A 16,766-nucleotide genomic window follows, 5' to 3' on the forward strand; every position below is an offset into this window, starting at 1 on the left:
GTTGCTGAGTACCATCTATAAGATATTCTCCACTATCTTGCTAGGCCGGATAGCCCCATACGCCCAGAACATCATTGGCCCATACCAAAGAGGCTTCACTCCAGGCAAATCAGCAACAGATCAGATTTTCTCTCTGCGGCAGGCGATGGAAAAACTGTTGGAATATGGACAACAGTTGCACCATCTGTTCATCGACTTTAAAGCCGCCTATGATAGCATAGCCAGGGTAAAACTGTACACGGCCATGAGAGAATGCGGTATCCCGACGAAATTGATAAGACTGACTAGGCTGACCCTGACCAATGTGCGAGGCCAGATAAAAGCAGCAGGATCACTCTCAAGACCATTCGACATCAACAACGGTATACGACAAGGGGATGCCCTATCATGCGTCCTCTTTAACCTGGTCCTCGAGAAAGTGATCCGTGATGCTGAGGTGAATGCAAGAGGTACGATCCTCTTCAAGTCCACCCAACTACTGGCCTATGCTGACGATATCGACATCATGGGAAGAACCACCCGAGACGTACAAACTGCCTTCATCCAGATCGAGCAGGCGGTAATCGGCGCGAGATCTTGGGCTGCACATCAATGAAGGCAAGACAAAATATATAGTGGTAACGTCAGCACCGAAGACGAATCAACCAACAACATCAAACCGCACTGGTCAAACACAAGCACGAACAAGAATAAGGATAGGGGAATACAATATTGTTATCGGTTGTGATTTTCGACCCTAGATAGGAGAAATTGTCAACGGTCTCAAAGACAATTTCTCCTATCTAGGGTCGAAAATCACAACCGATAACAACTACGATGATGAAATCCGCGCACGGTTGTTGTCAGCCAACAGAGCCTATTTCAGCTTACAAAGACTGTTCCGCTCGAAACGTCTCACCATAGGGTCAAAGCTCTTACTGTACAAGACTATGATCTTGCCAGTCCTCATGTATTCCTCGGAAACTTGGGTTCTTAGCAAGAAAAATTGCGAACTCTTGGCCGCGTTCGAGAGAAGAATCCTCCGAAGAATTTTTGGCCTCCTACATGAGGATCGACGATTCCGTAGCCTACACAATGACGAAATCTATGAGCGATACCATGACCGTCCGGTTGTGGATAAAATCCGGCTCAATAGGTTACGGTGGGCGGCTCACTTAATCCGTATGGATGAAGATGATCCCACCCGGAAAGTCTATAAGGGCAATATCTATGGTAGGAAAAGAAGACGAGGCAGACCCTGTCTAAGATGGAGCGATGGCGTGGGCCAGGACGCCAGACAGCTTTTAGGGATATCGAATTGGTGGACCTCGGCGCAAAACCGGGATGTCTGGAGTTCCTTATTAAGGCAGGCCTAGACTGGATACCGGTTGTTGCGCCGTTGATGATGATGATGATGATAATTGTGATGCTACTTAATCTGAACTATAACTATCTTGCAATGGAAATCCTGCAAGAAACCAGCAGCAGCAATCCGACACCGAATTTTCGGTGTGCTGCAAAAGAATATGGTGAACCCCGCCGCCGATATCCTTGTTCAAGCTGGAAACGGCGAACATTCTGGCGTCCTTGATACCTTGATTATTTCCCACATTGTCTCGGTAGGATGAGCATCCGGGTGTATAAGGCTTCATCCGTGGTTAATTTGGTTGATGGTATATGCGTCTGGAAGTGAGTCAAACAGTGCTTCCAGGCGTGCATAAAACTCGTCTTTTACTGCATCTTCCTTGATTTCAGTCAGTGCGTGCACGTTGATGAGCCAGAGGTTGAAAAAATGAGCCCCGATGATAATCGCACACAACCTTTCGTTGATATGTTTGAAGTCGATGAAATGTGGCTTGAGCTGTTTGCTCACTTTAAATGCAACTCCAAACTCCTTGTAACCCGATGGTTTGCTACGTTTGAAAATTATGTGCGAATTCATATCGATTATTTCGCTACTAATCCAATTTGTTTCCTGGACTGCAATCATGCTCAATTTGTAAATCTTGACCTGTTGAAGGCGAACCTTGACGGTCCTTCGTTGGTTCAGCGAGTGTACATTCCTGGATCCGAAAAAAAGTCCGTTAGACGTTTGCTTGGTTGTCGTCGTTTATTCGTCCAATCCGAGGCAAATGTTCCAGGTTTCCTGACATGGAGTACTTTTGGTTGCCGGCCCATCGGAAATCTCTATCCAGGGGTGGTCTCGGTGATAGCTGCTTCAGGTGGTTCGAAATGTGCCAGAGTTCAAAGAACTCGGTTGCAGGCCTGGCTACGTAATTTGTGACACCCTACTCACCTGAGACGCTTAGGTGCAACTCAGCCATTCAGGCTACAGTTATCCCTTCCTCCTCCTTTCTCAACCATGGCTTGGGAGAGGCTACGGCGGAGTTAAGGGAGCTGTCGCCATCTTTTAATATATTTTATGCCATTTGCCTACAGCAGCGGGACTAAGAGAAAAACAAACACAAACATCCATGACGAACTGAGATTTGAATTTGGCGCAACGCCTTCCTTTCTTTTTTAATGCATGTCCCACCTACTACCATTTCTGCTTTAAGACGTCAACGCAGTTCCTCGTTCTCGATTGTGTATTGAAACACTTGGAACTACTGAGGATTTTCACGTGATGGCCCTACTCACAGCGATTATCAAAGCCTGAAGTGCCTTACGCTCGTCAATGCCTCCACGGCTCCACAGTCAGTGGTACCTCTCCGTTGATCACAATGCGGCCGATCTGATTGGTCAGTTGAAACCGAATTGAATCTTGTTGGAGTAATTTCTATCAATGACGTGAAGATGGAAGTTAAAGAAATTCATAAGTCTCTCATCATCGACGTTACTGACCCTGAAACCGTGTTTCCCTACCACATGTCCACCTTAATTACCATGCTTACTTTAGGAAAATTCTCTTGGGCTGGATTCAGTTTCTCAAAGAAATTCTCTTTCTGCTCTGTATTGGAGATCTAAGTAAGTAATTAACAGTGTATTCATGCCATACTGTTCCTCAATATCGCTGTTATTGCTTTGGGTAGGGTCCTGGAGTTTTCCCTGGAATCTGAAGGTAGTTCTAAATTTGGAAGCTGTTAGCCTACAAGCACGAAATGCTTTGAGTACATTTTTAATCCCCAACCTACAATGGGTATTATTAACTAGACATGGAATTCCTTTCCTTGATACCCGAGATGCCTAGGTGGTTTTTGTTATTCAGACTATAATGACTTCACCCGCTGTTTTCAAAAGGACACTTGCTTGGATTACGTGCCTGAACTTCTTTCATGTATCCCTTGTTGTCCTGCTTTTTTACATTGAAAGTCTTCCAGGGGACATGATAATTCTCTGTATTAATCTAACCTAGGATTGGTGTTTACGCGTGGAAACTACTGCAGAGCACGGAGGATTTACCAGATATTATCGTTTTCTAGAAGTGGGTGTGCTAGGAAGCACAAAATCATCAGGTCTTAAAAAAGCAGAACAGGTTGCCAAAAACTACTTGAGTTCTTGCAACCTTGGTTAAGGCGAACGCTTTCCAGCAATACTAGTGGTCTTTGCAACTTGATACTTTTAGATACACAGGTAACAAAAAATTAGACGCTTATTTACCAAGGTGCGGACATATTACATTTCTTGAAGAGTTACACGTGTACCTAGAACAAGAGTAACCGAGCTTATGGGATTTGAGGCAAAATATGTAAAGTTCTGATGCCTATCAGTTGCTATTTTTAAAAACTTCGCGCAAACTTGAAATATTTAAGTGTCAAGGTGAAGTAACTCGTATTTATTCATAAGACGTCCCATAAAGCAATACTACTAACCACTCACGCTATCAGAGGCGTATCAAGTTGCTACGTAGTAAGCGTACAAATGCTGGGTGAGCTCGATAAATTTGATGAAGCTCATAACATTGTTTTGATAGCAATTTTTGGCACGGCCAGGAATGCGCTTACAAACATACATATGAACATAGTGTGATACTGATTACGTCTGGCTGAGTCACCCTCGTTCCTGAGTCACTAACAACAAAGATTGTTGGTTTACTCTTCGACAACACACTCCGATTTGGTCTTGTTATTGATAACAGAGAGAATGTTCTTACTCGTATGGTCGATGGGTTGCCAATAGAAAGTAGTTTATGGCATACTAGCTAGCAGGGCGCAAATTTGCGTTTACATATAAATCTCTTAGCGTTTTATTTAATGTTTCCAGTGAAAATTCATAGAAAGTTGTTCTTCACAACCTGAAACATTAATGTGACATTTTTGCAATACTTTGGTTATGCTTGGGTATTATTGCGGAAAAGGAAGTGATGTGAGAATTTTTTCACGGAACATGGGCTTCCTGTATAAATTTCGAGCTACACAACTAGCAGATATCCTGTTCACAGATAAGGCTAATATTACTGCGCTCCGGTAAATGGGGCAGGGGCTGACATTGAAACGCCTTGTATTTTGCGCGTGCAAGACGAATTCCATGATATCAGCCTCATCATCGTTTATACCCCAACGGAGGAGTCTTACCTTCGACGTCTGCCCCAAGTTTGACATCTAAATTGTGATCCCTAAGATTTAACCAGCAAAATTGGGAAGGGACCCGTACTCAGGTGACATGTTGACATCTATATTTTGCATGACATTACTAATGATAACGAATTAGAAATCATCTAATGTCGCCTGAAAGTGTCTGGCGACCTTGTACTTGTCAATACACGGTTTATTAAACGGTTGACGCATCTTCCTGCACTTTATAATGGAAACAGAAAAAGGCAAATTGACTATATGCTCATAAGACATCTGTATTCTCTTGCCGTAACTGGCAGCACGCCGTTCCTTATGAGACCATCACAGCTCACCATCGATCGTTGACTGCTGTCCTGCAAATCACGCCTGCACCTTTACGATAAACTAGAGAGACATTCGCAATGAGTGGTGAAAAGTTAAAACCAGTCCGAAATCGAACACTTCCGTTGTGTCTTTGATAAAAACGGGACTCTGCTTATCGATCGACGAGTCGCCACAGACAGATGGCAGGAATGCTTTAGACTCCAACAGAAGAATTTGTTCATCCTCCGCACTATCGACATTTGAAGCAATTCCACATATCAGCGCCACTGAAGTCGAGGAAGTAATCAAATGAATGAAATCGGAGAAAGCATCAGAACCTGGCGACATCGCCTATCGGAAGATAGAAAACCGTCAGACAGGCAAGAAAGCACTACCGTTTCAATATGGAAAAAGAAGCGTAATCCAGCAGAATGTTCAAATTGGCGTCTGATCCGGTTGCTGTTCCATACCATGAAGATTTTTGAACGAATTCTTGACAGCTGTATTTGCGACACCGTTCAAATAACAGTGAATTAAGCGAGGTTTGACAAGAACGGTGGAACTACTGACGTAATACACGCTGCACGGTTACTTATGGAGAAACACTGTGAGAAACATCGCCCTTTTTATATTGCATTTCTGGACCTGGAGAAGGCACAGCCTTGATGAAGTGGCGTTCTTTGTGATCCTGGTGTTCTTTGTAATAGACGTGTCAACGAACGTCTCAAATCTAAAATTTGTCGCCCTCTATGGTTCTGAGTGTTAGTCGACAATAAAAACAATGAACGTCGTCTTGACGTAATGGATACGAAGATCTTACGTTAGACTAGCGTCTTCGACAATTCACAGGTCAAGATTGGCCTGAACATTGAAATCGATGGTAAACGACTAAAAAGGCTGGCTGACACAATCATGGCTTGGTACTCTGGATGGGGATTTGAAAGCCTCGCGGCTGGATCCCTATCAGCCTTTTGATAGAGCAAAATGACACAACCAATCACGACGAGTCGACCTCGCTTGCGAACGAGACAATAGCTAAAGAAAAGAAGAAGAAAGAAGATGCCTCCAAGACGGGCTGATTTTTGTTTAAGATCTGCGGGATCCTAAGTCCCCATCCACTTGATGGTGGACCGGACTAAATGAGGAGCAACTGGCTGATTTTGTTTGGCTACGATCTATTGTTTTAGTCAACGGTTTATGATTCAAATTGATAGACCAGTAGCTTCGTCCAAACTACAATTTTTATTTTTCAGTGTAGACATGTATTTCGGGGGCAACTTACCCCCTTCACCAATACAAAGTTCCCGAGATATATATCTACACTGAAAAATAAAAATTGTAGTTTGGAGGAAGCTACTGCTTATTATTTAAATAATTAATCGTTGGAAACACCGCATAATTACACTAAAATGGTGGGACTCTGGATAGTACTCCTCTGGAAAGCCAAGTGGTAACAGACGCGGATCCGGTCTCGGGTTGCTTTTGACGGCTACCACCGGGAGGCGTTTTCTGACCTACTTCTCACTGCTAGATTTCGGTCCAGGTTAAGAAGTATCATAATTGTGCAATGCTGTGCACCAAGGGAGACTTCCGATGCAGTGGAGAATGATGCTTGGGCAATTAAAAACAGTTCAGGGGAAGTTTCCTAAAGGTGACATTGCGTGATGGGTGACCTGCATGCCAAAGTGAGATCTGACAACACCCTTCTCGGACTTGTAATAAAGAAGCACGGTCTTGATGATCGTAATGGTAATGGTGGGAGGTTTGTGGATTTCTGCAACTTCCACCGTCTCATCATCGGTGGCACACTGTTTGAACACAGAGTCTGCCATAAGATCAGTTGACCGACGCCGTACGAGCAATCAGATCCAGCACTTTGCGATCAGCAGTAGATTTAGGAGTTACTTTCTGGATGTGCGTAACAAGAGAGGCGCTGACATCGTTCGCTTGCGAGTTGCGTCCGCCACTTGTCGCAGGGTTGGGGAGCTGCCCTAAGCTCAACATTGACTGCTTGTACGACCGAGTTGCCGCAAGGCAGTGGGAGAGCTATCTTACTTATTAAGCGGCAGATCTACTGAGTAACGCGCCTGAGAATATCGATGAGTATTGGGTCGTCATCAAAAATGCTCTCTTTCGGGTGCTGCACAGGTCGTCGGCCACGTCCGGAAACGGCATCATAAGATCTGGTTGACTGCGGAGTCATGGAAGCAGATCGATGACGGGAAGGGTTTAAGCCACTACTTACCGAGTGATGGCGGGCGTGACGTGCGCGAATTCCGATACCGAGCAAAATCCCCAGAAGGTCAGAATAGAGTACGCCGTGACAAGTGAGAGACAAGAGAGAGAGAGCTATTGCTGGCCAGGGAAGCGGAAGATATGGCAGATCGTAATGATTTCAGAACTGTATACCGTATCACGAAAGAGCTTGCATGTGATTGCAAGTAGTCCTGTTGAGGATGTTAATGCTCGACTTCTCATCCACTATAATAAACAGCTAAGACCTGGAAGAACATTTCACTACGGGCCTTAACCGTATCATACCCGGTGAAGTTCCTCCTCTTGTGAATGAAATGGCTAGTCACCGTAACATGCGGATACGGAATGTTCTTCCAAGTAGAAGAGAAATCATTTAGGCCATCAATGTACTCAAACGGAGTAAAAACGCTGGGCTTGGCGTTCTCCCTGCAAAATTATGATCACTGCACGCTGCTGCTTCAACTCGTACAGAAATTTTAGGAATCCGAGACTTTACCCAGAAAGTGGAAGAAGAGGATGATCATCAAGATCCCAAAGAAGGAGACCTGTTTTAAGTGTGACAATTGCAGGGATGCCTGCGTACTACCTGCCATTTCAAAGATAATAGCTAAAATAATTCTGGGATGCATTAAAGTATACATATCTCGAAAGCGAGAGAAAGCAGGCTGGTTTCCGTTTCGGATCCTCCTGCATTGACCACATCAACATCTCAAGGATAATTTTGGAGTAGTGTGGAGAGTTTAAATTTTCGCTGCATCTTCTCGAAGGATTTTGAGGTCCAAAGCGAAATCCGCCAGGGTTGCATCCTGTCAACGATCTTATTTCTTCTTGTTACTGGTGACATTTTTCATGCTGCCTTATCTGGAGGACGTGGGGGAATTTAGTGGACGATGACATCTTTGCTCCAACACCTCGACTAGGCTGATGACATCTGTTTGCTCTCTCATCGGGTCATGGATGTTGTCCAAATGGCTGTGGATTTGGGAAGAGAGGTAAGTAGATTCGGACTGAAGGTAAACCTTAACAAAACCAAGGTTCTGTGTCTGACGGGTCATCACACCCTCCCTATCTGAATTAATAGCAGAGCATCGAAAGCGTTGATTAATTTGCATATCTATCTATCACTAAGGTGCAATCGAGAGGCTTCTAAAACATCTTCCAGCGTATCAAGCAACCATTGTTTCGACCTGCCTTTTGGTCGTCTTTTTGGATGTTGTTCTGTGTGACCGTCCATCCTACTACAAACAAAAGAGAAGTGGGGAGAGGGCGTTTCCCTGATGATCACCAACAGAGAAACGAAGCGGTTTTGATATACCCGCCACACTTCGAACTTCACTTTTCGGATCGCGCACGAGTTCTTCTGACATTAAATGTTGTCGTAGAGCATCCCAGATGAATTCGTTCGGTACATGGTCAAACGTTTCTCCAGACCCAGAAATGCAATATAAAGAGGGCGATGCTTTTCACAGGGTTTCTCCATGAGTAACTGTGCAGCGTGTATTGCGTCAGTAGTTCCACAGTTTTTGACAAATCCGGTTTGATTCACGGTTATTTCAACGATTTCCCGCATACGGTTGTCAACAATGCATTTAAAAATCTTCATCCTACATTCTGCCGGACTACCTTTCTTTTTCCATATGGAACAGTGGTACTTTCTTGCCAGTCAGATGATGTTCTTCCTTCCTGAATAACCCGATTAAAGAATTCATTGAGCCACAATGTTGAATCCCAGTTCTTCGCTTTTCAGAGCTCAGATGCGATGTCAACAAGTCTGTGGCTTTCCCCGATTACCAAAATCTCTACCGAACTAAGGAGTACGACACCCGTGTTGAAACGCAACACCACGCTGAGACCCGAAGGTCTCTGTTCGCTTGAACACAACCACAACCCCCATGAAGCTCCCACTAGAGGGCTAACGGCAAACAACCGAGCGGAACGCATGTAAAACATGAATCCTCCTGAAGTATGTGAGTCCAGGGATTATCCCGGTTTCCATGGTACCAGCATACCCCTGGTAAGGTTTCGTGACTATTGCCACTTCAGATGAGTCCCCGTGCAGACTCTGGTCTGATCGCCCTAATTAGGCCTTCGGAGCATTCGTCTACTGCATCACGCCGGTAAGCCAATGCGATACAACGCCTCCCGGTGCCACCACTTTCGAGGTTCTCTTCGCCCACTTGGTTTTGGTTCAGCCGACAGGGTTGCCGCTTCGTCTTCCTCCCCGCCTCCCCTGAGCACCAGTTGCGCTGACAGGTGTAACTGCTCGAAATGTCGGCAATGATTGTGGAAGCGGAGGATGAACAAATTCTTCAGTTGAAATCTGCTCGAAATATTCTCGCCATCTATCCGTTGCGGCTCGACGGTTGGTAAGCATTATCATTAACGCAATAGAAGTGTTCGATATCCTGTGTGCGTTTGCTACGGCTTTTGGCAGATTTCTCTCGCCATCCCAAGTGTCCAGTTTATCATAAAGATTTTTGTAATAGTCCGCTCGGGTGACAACGACCGCTTTCTTTGCTTCCCGGTTGGCATTCTTATAAATTTGCCAATTGGCCGGTGTTTTATCGTCGAGAAATTTGTAGTAGAGGCGTTTCTTTTCACGCACCTTAATTTCATCATTGTCATTCCAAAGCCAAGTATCTGGGTTGATGTACCGCTTACCAGGCTTGGTGACCTCGAGGGTTGCTGAGGCCGCTTTGTGGATCGTGTCTTTCATTTGGTTCTTCCACATTCGTAATGGTCGGTAATCGCGTAAGTGAGATCATTTCTCTTTTCTTCTCATGGAATCGCCACCATTTAATGCGCCGCGGGCGAGTGGGTTCCTCACGCTGTCGTTTAATTCACAGGACGGCAATCAACAGCCAATGTTGAGGTGTGATCGTCGCATAGGGAACGGCTTCGCAATCAGTGACGGTGGTAAAATGTCGACGTCTTATGAGAATATAGTCGATTTGCGTTTTACTGTTCTCATAGACAATCGTTTGATGAACCATGTATTCATAAGTACAAGGACATGACTGTCCGCAAAATCGATTATATCCTCGCCCCCTATTGTTACTGAAAAGCTCCAAAATTTTGGTCAATACCTATCTGCGTCGTATCTTCGGAGTAAGTTGGTTTGAGTTTATCTGAAACGAATAACTTGGTCGCGCACAGCCTTGGCACTCATATACGATGCGATAGGAAGACGGAAGCGGTAGTGGATAGGTCACATGTTAAGCAGGGACGACAATTGCATTGCGGACTATGCTATGCAGTGAAATCCACTCTCTAAATATGGTCGACGAGTGGGTTGCCCCAAGGGCACCTGATGCAGAACAGTAGAGGAGGAGTTCGAGCGTCTCGGGAAGTGGTGGGGGGAGTTGAAGGACATTTCAGGTAAGCGCGAGGGATGGCGTGTAGGTGTGGTTGACGTGCTATTCTCCACCAAGGGGTGAAAGGTGACCATAAAAAATAAGGCACGGAAGTTTGGAAATCTGACTTGGGTAAAACATAACTGGAAAAAACTACTCTCGTATGGCACTGATGATTTATTCAAGGGGTCTTTGCGGGTATAAAATAGAACTCTGCACTGCGACCGCATTTTATAATGCCAAAGAGAGCATTGATGATGGTTCCAAAACGTCTTAAGGATATTAAGGTGTTTTCATGTCAAGACAAACTCCCGTATGAGGTGTGCGATATACATTTAGGTTGCTTAGGCCCGAGGAGAAGAGGTGAGTACGCGATAATTTGTCACAAGTCTGGGGGGCTTAAAATAAAGGTACAGATTGAAATATATAGCTAAAGCTAAAGTAAAGATAGAGGGACCGCATAACTTCCTCCCGGGCTAGGATTTTCTCTCTTCATCACTTGCTACACACAAATATACTAAATTCCTGGTTCCGTTAACGACTGGCAGCACTGCACACTTGTTGCTTCACGTACCAGATATAGTTCTTGAATCACCATAACTTGCATATATACATAAAAGCTTACTGAAAGATACCCTCGAATAGTATGTGCGAAAGCTTAAGATACATGTTATGTTTGTTCAGCGAATTTCGAATAGTTTGTAAACCAATGGGAAATAGAAGGATTTTCCAGATTCATTTTCCATTTTGGGGGGCTCGAATTTTTATCTTTTTCTATGGCTCCAATATTTTTGTCAGCATGTGTAGTTTTATTTAGGTAAGGTTTCATTTCTAATCCGGGAAATATGCTTGAAGATAGGGAACATCATCTTGAATGGTCGACTGTGGGCAAGGTGCAGGTCAGACTCAAAAATCGACGGAAAGTAGAACTCTTTCGTATGTATCTCTTTGACTAGGTTTTGACTTGTTAAAGATACATATCCAACTGAACTTAGAAAAGTAAAGGAAATTATGCAACACTGCAGCCAGGTAAGCCCAATCTTGCAATTCGCCATTCAATCGTATTAAAAATCTATCAAAATAATCAACGGCAGGTTAGAGAGATATCACTTGAGCAAAAAAGATACTTTCAGAGAAGTCCAAGAGTCTTTCCAAAACACACATTTCTTGTTGGTCGTTCAAATGCCTTAAAGTGGTTGGCTTTCTAGATGACGATTTTCTTCTAACATTCTGGCGTTCCCCTCGTCGTGTGATAAAGCCCACGTCCACCATAAAGCCCCCCATTCTGAGGACACTAGCGCGAAAATTTTGCCCCTGATTTTGGAGTCCACCGACTCGCGTTCAACTTTCAGTTGTAAATCGCTCTCGCACAGTGTTCCACGCATAACGTCCAAGTGTTTACGGATACGCTTCGCTAAGTAGTAGCTGAACCGCGTTAGCCACAAATTCACTATAGTGAACGGTAAGAGAATCCCAGTGTAGTGAGATTATAGTGTATAGTGTACTAACTGCATTCTGGGCGTAACTATTGGAAAGGTGTTCGCCTGCATCCTGAAATGTTGCATTCGAAACATTTCTGTGTTTGAGTCAATAGAATTTCACTTTGGCTGACTGCGAAAAGAAGATACGGGAATCAAGTAGCGAAACTGGTGGGTGCGGTCTACATTGTGGCTATTTTTAAATTGCGATGAAGTAATTCGAATGCAGACGGTCGACCTCCAATGAACTCTCCCTTATTCCACAATGCCCCTCTTCCCAGACCAATTTGGAATTGTTACATGATTACACGATTACACTGTTTGGTTTCAAGAAGGTGCGGATTGTTGTTACCCATGGGGATCGCCAAATTAGGGAGTATCTTGTCCACCTCACGATGTATGTTCTTGGTGTGCATACAACTAGTGGATGACGTCATTCTTGAAATTTTGCGTAGTTTTCGCGGTTTGCATGGAAATCAGGAGTTTGGACGCTTGCCTCCAAAAGAAAGGCCTTCAAAGGATACGTATGAGTGATGGTTTTGAGATTCTCCCAACCCGAAGCAGATGGTTGATCCACGAGGACCTGCCTGGCCCGTGGAAATGAATGGAGAGCGAATTCGACGCATCTGCGTCTCTCACCACCAATGTGTCGTCGTGAATGGATTAATTCACTGAAAACATTTTGAAGTAGTGTTGATGCTATGGATATTGCCAAATCCAAGGCAATCCTGTATTGTAACAATGCCGATACCGACGTCATGGGGGCCTCGGTTCTGGCCTACTAGCCGTTTTCCATGGGTTGTTTACATACATTGGTGGAATCTTTTTGCGTTGATATTCGTATTGTCTTCAGTCGCTTTTGTATCTGAATGTCCCAGAGCAAAATATCTAAATCTAACCGTGGCAGATCTCAAGCTCTTGGTTGTGGCGTTGTTGTTTGGAAGCAACCCATGATGTCATTTATGAGCGTTTTGTGATTTTAAAAAGCTGAAATTCTGTTTCAATTATGTCACTCTTACTTTTAGCGGATTGTTTGTGAGTCGCGTTAAGAGTTCCTATGCATGTATTTAATGTGAAGAGGAAGTGACTCGAATGTAGGAAGATGAATGTTGATAATGGTAATGAAGTGGTTATAAAGGTTTACTGGATTATTTTGGCCATAAAAATTTTCAAAGATTATTTGGTGTTAGAGGAAAATGGGAAACTTGGAACGGTATGAAATCCTCGTATAGTGCAGCTACGTACGCTTGGTAGAAATTGAATTTTTACCGATAAAGCTAATACATACAAATTGTATTATAGTGTCCCCACACTGCAGACTACATACATAGTCCGATTACATTCTAATTCGCTTATAAATGGTTCTATAAGAAAACATTACTGAATTTGTCTTCTTTAACCCACCAAAACATACTATCAAGTTAACCTTAAATTATTCAAGGCCATTTTTTTTCCTTTATATTATTCTTTCTATTTTAGTAATATCTCTTTTTTTCTACCGCTTTATAACGGTTCATATTATAATTAATATCTTTCTTTTTTCTAATAATAAATTTCCAGTATTTACACAAGGGAATTAAGTAAACTGACTTCACGCTAAATTGAGAATATACAAACGATGAAGTATATTCGTTACACTCCCGTAAAGATAACGATTATATCGTAGGATATTGCCGACTGAATTTCAGGAATTCCCACCCCAAACATTCTATGCGAGAACCTAAACTCTATCTAGTGGGAGTGGCAGTTAATATGGTCATTAACCTGACTATTGTGTTTGGGGCCCAATTAGTTAAGGTTTAATCGCTAGGTCACCTAGAGATTAGGTTAAATATCTTTAGATAGCGAATTGAATAGGAAAACACAGTTAACAATATGGCAATTTAGGAAAAGGAGTGACATTAGGCGTTCAATTTCAATTCAAGACCACTAGGGAATATTTTAATATTAAAATTGTAGACGCCTTATGTGTACGGAGGAAGAGATCATTTTGCAGCAAAGTGAAGGGGTGTTTCCTGAAGGCTCTTACGTCGACATACAGCAGTATAGCAATATCCTTTAATGAAAGCGACATAAATATCCCAAACTATCATTATGCATAGAGTATGTATTTTCAGAAATTTGATGCCTCTTGTTCGCTTTTATGTGTTTTGTTTTGTTTTCGTTCATTATTTTTAATGAGACTGCACTTCAGTTGTATTATTATCACACTTAAAGCTGTGCAAGTAATAAGCTTTTAGCAGCGAAACAAGCACGAGGGAGAATACATAGTATAGTCATAAGTTCTGTGAGTCAAACAAATCTTTATTTCTCACGAAATAATACACCAAATCAATCGAAAAGTACACCATTGGAAAAGGGCTTTCAAACGAAAAAAAAATTCATTCAAAATGGCCGCCGATAGCAGCTATACAGGCCAGAAGTCTGCGACGCCGTGCATTGATCGCTTCAGGAACGGCATGAAGTGGTATTTCTCGAGCTGCACGCACGATATTGGCCTTCAAACTCTCCAAATCTGTGTAAGTTCGACCGCAGGCAGTCTCCTCTAACTTAGCCCATAGGCTGTAGTCCAAGGGATCCAAATCTAGGCTACCTGCGGCCCATTCATCCGCGGTTATCAAGTCAGGAACATGCACCGCTAACCACTGCTGAATTATCTTGGCTTTGTGAGTGGGGCCGAATCCTGCTGAAGTACCACAGCTTTACAACGAATAGAGATTCACTCAGTGGCTTAACTATATCCTGGTGGTTTTGACGCCGGCCTCGCAGAAATGAATATCAGTTACTCTGTGATATGAGACGTACCACCATACCATGACAGAATTCGGATGGTGACGACGTTGAACTCGCGGAGCATTTTGTTTGGCTTCATAACCATTGTGAGCATGTTCTCGATCATTTTGTCGGTTGAATTTTTCTCCGATAGTAAAAATGTTTTCATCATAAAATAGAATTTTACGGTATTTTTTATCGGGAGATTGTTGCAGAAGAGCAGCACACCGAGTTCGCCGTAACCCACTGCCGGTACGCACCGAGACCGAGATCTTCTCATAAAATACGACTCATACTTCGAGTTGAAACGCCCATTTCTATCAACATTCGTCTCTGCTTGCGGAGAGGATTGCGACGAACACGCTCACGTACAGCATGCACGGCATTCGGGCGACGTACGGAGCACTGACGCCCCTCCCGCGACCTGTTAACCACACCAGCTGTTTCGCAGTATCGAGCTAATGTCCTAAAAACGAATCGTTTGTTTACCGGTAGCTTTTTTAACAAGCTGTGAATCTTTTTCGGCGTATTCCCACATTGGTGCAACGCAATAATTGCGATTCTTTCTCGTAGTTACCGAACTTCATCGTGCTGGCGTTCACGCGCTACTGACCTTCGAAACCTGAAAGTCTGACGGAAGTGGGGTATGGTTAGGTACTCTCCGTGCACAGTGTTATCAGCTTGGGCGGCCTAACATTTCTCGTTATACGCATTGACTGATAGAACTTATGGCTATACTATGTACATAATATGTGTATTCATTCATGACGCAACTGGGGTTCGAACCCGGGGCACGAGAAACAAGGGGTAAAAATAAAAGCAGTTCAACAATCAATCAATAATAAGTAGAAATAAAACACCTAAACATATTCAATATTTGGATGCTGCCACCTTTTATAAAACTTCTGTTGAAACAAAACCTTATTAAAATCGATTGACTGTCTGTCTGTTTGTCTGTCTCAGAAATGACTGCACCGATTAACACGAAATTTGGTGGGAAGGTGGAAACTGTAAGCCCACATACATGCCATGAATTACTTGAAGGAGGGCTGCAAATTTGTTTTTCACCGAATATAATCAAGTGGGGTAACAAATGAAAGGTCGCGATTTGTATTTTTCAGATATTAGTTTTGAAATTAGTTGGAAAGAGGACTAGTGGGTGACCCCAAAAAGGAGCAATTACTTCAAGGACTCATTCTCAGAAATTATCCAACTAAAAAATCTGAAAAAAATTATGGTATTCCGAGCGTATGGTATTTAGGGCTCAAAATATTCTCCGTTACAATATATATTCAAATAAGGTTAATAACAGTATACTTTCATATTTTAAAAATTTACTGCAAACCCCCCTTAAATTCGTCGTAGATCCGTAAAATTTTGAGGTAGGATAGGAATAGGATAGGTTTTGATCGGAAGCATCATACTGGAAAGTTTGGTGGAAATAATTACTTGCTAAGAGATAAAATGTCAGTATCACGTCGATTTGAATATCGGGTATATTCAATGCATTTACATTACGAGTTATATATAAGGGGAATCATCGACTAGTCACATATTTTTAGACAAAAAATAAACAAAACCTTTCGTACCTGAAGCACCGATCTTCCGGTTTCCGACTTACTTTTTGATTGATAACCACGCTTCAGTGAGCACTTAAGATTCTAACTTGTTTCATTAGGAATTAACTTCCAGGTACCTTCTACTCACAGATGCATCCCGAGAAAAGGGCAAAGTTTGCTCTTATTTTTGACTTTTATTCGAAACAGTTTTTGAAATCTTTCCACGGATTTTCTATTGAATTCAGATCGTCTTCTTTGCCATTCATATCTTGTAAAGGGGTTTCCCATTCGATAAAACAGTAGATGAAACACATAGTTAAGAGTGTTTCTGCCTAAAAGGTAGATGGAAGCCCAGATTGGATCAGTGAACACGCGGCCATTTCAATTATAATGCGGTTTATTCTACTCCGGATTTTTGGGTATCGTCTGTGGAGGCTTGATGCCAGAACTTTTTAATAAGTGGTCAAATTGACCGTTGATCTACTCCGTTCTCCTCTTTGATTCTGGAAACTTTATCTCTTCTTGGAAAGAAATAAGGTCCAGCACACTATT

The 16,766-nt window shown here is 43.0% G+C and overlaps 2 protein-coding genes across 6 annotated transcripts in view; one reads left to right on the top strand and one right to left on the bottom strand.

Annotated features, from left to right (window-relative positions):
• Nucleotides 1–1,627: 1,627 nt before the first annotated feature.
• Nucleotides 1,628–1,969, bottom strand: LOC119656974. The gene has a single exon (XM_038063708.1). It carries the CDS (start codon nt 1,967–1,969, stop codon nt 1,628–1,630), a length of 342 nt encoding a protein of 113 aa, XP_037919636.1.
• Nucleotides 1,970–11,710: 9,741 nt separating this feature from the next.
• Nucleotides 11,711–16,766, top strand: part of LOC119656890 — a 53,291-nt gene continuing 48,235 nt past the window's right edge. For 4 of the 5 annotated variants that reach the window (XM_038063562.1, XM_038063564.1, XM_038063565.1 and 1 more), the window contains exon 1: nt 11,711–11,867. The gene's annotated coding sequence lies outside the window, so the exon portion shown is untranslated. Of the gene's footprint in view, nt 11,868–11,899; nt 12,055–16,766 lie in introns of those variants that run through there. The other variant, XM_038063563.1, reaches the window with a different exon arrangement.

Source organism: Hermetia illucens, chromosome 5 (genome assembly GCF_905115235.1).
Source record: "Hermetia illucens chromosome 5, iHerIll2.2.curated.20191125, whole genome shotgun sequence".
NCBI lineage: Eukaryota > Metazoa > Arthropoda > Insecta > Diptera > Stratiomyidae > Hermetia > Hermetia illucens.

Excerpts from the sequence above, each read along its gene's own strand:
- LOC119656974 (XM_038063708.1), bottom strand. The coding sequence starts at position 1,969 with ATGATTGCAGTCCAGGAAACAAATTGGATTAGTAGCGAAATAATCGAT.